Source organism: Propithecus coquereli, unplaced genomic scaffold (genome assembly GCF_000956105.1).
Source record: "Propithecus coquereli isolate 6110/MARCELLA unplaced genomic scaffold, Pcoq_1.0 Scaffold186, whole genome shotgun sequence".
In the NCBI taxonomy this organism is placed as follows: domain Eukaryota; kingdom Metazoa; phylum Chordata; class Mammalia; order Primates; family Indriidae; genus Propithecus; species Propithecus coquereli.
Genome location: NW_012143412.1, coordinates 342,543 through 344,657, shown reverse-complemented (window position 1 = coordinate 344,657; position 2,115 = coordinate 342,543). Strand labels below are relative to the sequence as shown.

The 2,115-nt window shown below is 35.0% G+C and overlaps 1 protein-coding gene across 6 annotated transcripts in view; it reads left to right on the top strand.

Annotated features, from left to right (window-relative positions):
- Positions 1-2,115, top strand: part of CNOT4 (CCR4-NOT transcription complex, subunit 4) — a 163,141-nt gene that overhangs the window by 79,734 nt on the left and 81,292 nt on the right. For all 6 annotated transcript variants that reach the window (XM_012642784.1, XM_012642783.1, XM_012642782.1 and 3 more), the window contains one exon: positions 360-625. In XM_012642784.1, the coding sequence (XP_012498238.1) occupies positions 452-625 (174 nt within the window). In that variant the 5' untranslated portion in view covers positions 360-451. Of the gene's footprint in view, positions 1-359; positions 626-2,115 lie in introns of those variants that run through there.

The window sequence follows — 2,115 nt, the reverse complement described above, 5'->3', positions numbered from 1 at the left end:
AGCCACCGCCCCTGGCCGATGAGACAGTTCAGAGTGCTGTTTTGAGGCTGAAGATGCTTCTTTACCTTATATATTCCCTTAAAATATGTATGATTAGTGCTATAGGTTAATACTAAATGTTTTATATAGAAAAAAAGGAACTTCTTTTGTATTTGTGTTGAATGTAAAATATTAATGATGCCAGGCTGTTTATCTTGATGTACAAAAATTTTAAGAACTCCATTCTGAAATCCACTCTAAGGCAGTAACAATAGTTGCTCAGTCAGTATTTTTAAAAGTTTTTGATAATGTGACTCTTGATTGTTGACTAGGCAATTTTTTTCCAGTAGTAAACAGTGTGTTTGTTTCTTCTCATACAGGTCTTCAAACTTCTACATTTTAGCTCACAGTGCTGAACTTCCTTCTCCCTTAAATTATTATAAATTTTTGCTGCTGTTTAATAAACGTGAAGATGTCTCGCAGTCCTGATGCGAAGGAAGACCCTGTGGAATGCCCTCTTTGCATGGAGCCCCTGGAAATTGATGATATCAACTTTTTCCCTTGCACCTGTGGCTACCAGATTTGCCGATTTTGTTGGCATCGAATTCGCACTGATGAAAATGGGCTTTGCCCTGCATGTAGAAAGGTAAATACTTCAAAATAACTTTACAGTTATTTGTTTTAACTGTACAGTGTTTTACCATCATAAGTATGCATAAATGAATTTAAAAGACTACAAACCTCAGGTGAGATTATGGTTAGCATTGTATTTTTAAGACATAATGAGGTGGAAAGAACACTGCACTAGGAATCAGGGTCAAATCTTGGCTTTGTTGTTAACTAGCTCTATGACCTTTGTAAAGTCAAATAACCTCTCTGGTTGGCCTTTAGTTTGGTTTTTTTAAATCTGACGAGAAGGACACAGTCAAGAGTGCTTGCTGTTTAAAGGGATTAAGAGTGGAGAAGTAATTGATTTAGACAGGATGATGTGAAATTGGAAAAACACATTTTGTGTAGGAGGAAATTCATGTTAATTTTCTGTACAAAATAGAGAAGATGTTTACAAAAGGGGTTAAAATGACAGAGAAATCCTAGTTTCAGAAGATATCATTTGCTCATTTTGTTGAGATCTTAAAAAAATTCTATGCTGGTATTGCTATCCCCATTTTATACTTGAGAAAATAGAAGCTTAGAGAACTTAAGTAACTTGTCCAGAGTCATCAATTTGTGAGTAGGAGGTTTGGGATTCAGATATATCTTTGAGTCCAAAGTCTTTGTTCTGAACTATTATATTATTGAAAAGCCCTTTCTAACTTTAAAGATCCATGATTTTTAATATTCTCTGGGTTTTTGTTTTGATAAGCATCTGCAACACAGTTATAGTATAGTGAATGAGGTATTAGGGTAGGTAGGACTCCTGCATTTCTATTTTGAAGGACTTTATTTGTGACCTTGGGGATTAATGCAAATATCTGTCACGTTATAGAATTTGCCTTCTCTTTAATGTCTGCTCCGAGGCTCAGCAGATTACCTGTTGGCACACACTGCCCAGCAATTTGTCTTTGCTGTGGTCACAAAGGAGCATCTCGCAATAAACAACAATATCATTGATAGACAGGTTGTCAGGGTTCTCACATGTAAAGATGTGCAACAGAAAAGAATCAATACAGATTTTAGGAGAATCAACCTCATTAAAGAGAAGCACAAAAGTCAGTAAGTAGAAAATTCTAACAAGGAAACAAAGAGAAATGCTTTTAAACGTACGATTGGTACCTTTTGGAGAAGTGAGAGAAAATGACATATTCATGTAGAAAGAATACTTTTTCAAAAAAAGAGCCAATTAGATATGTTGAAAATGAAAAATCGTATGGGTGGCCTGAAGAGCAGAATGGGCACATTTGAAGAGCAAATTGATAAATTGGAAGATTATGCTGAGTAGTTTTTTTTCCAGAATATAATGCAAAAAGATAAAAAATAGTGTGAAAGAAAAAGCAACATAGACTATCTACAGATTCTAATCTCTGCTGAGAGCAGTTTCAGAAGGAGTGAACTGAAAATGAATGGGAAGAAATAATCAAAGAACTAATAAAAGAAACTTCCTCATGATGCAAAGCAGTTGTCTTCAGATCAGAAGAG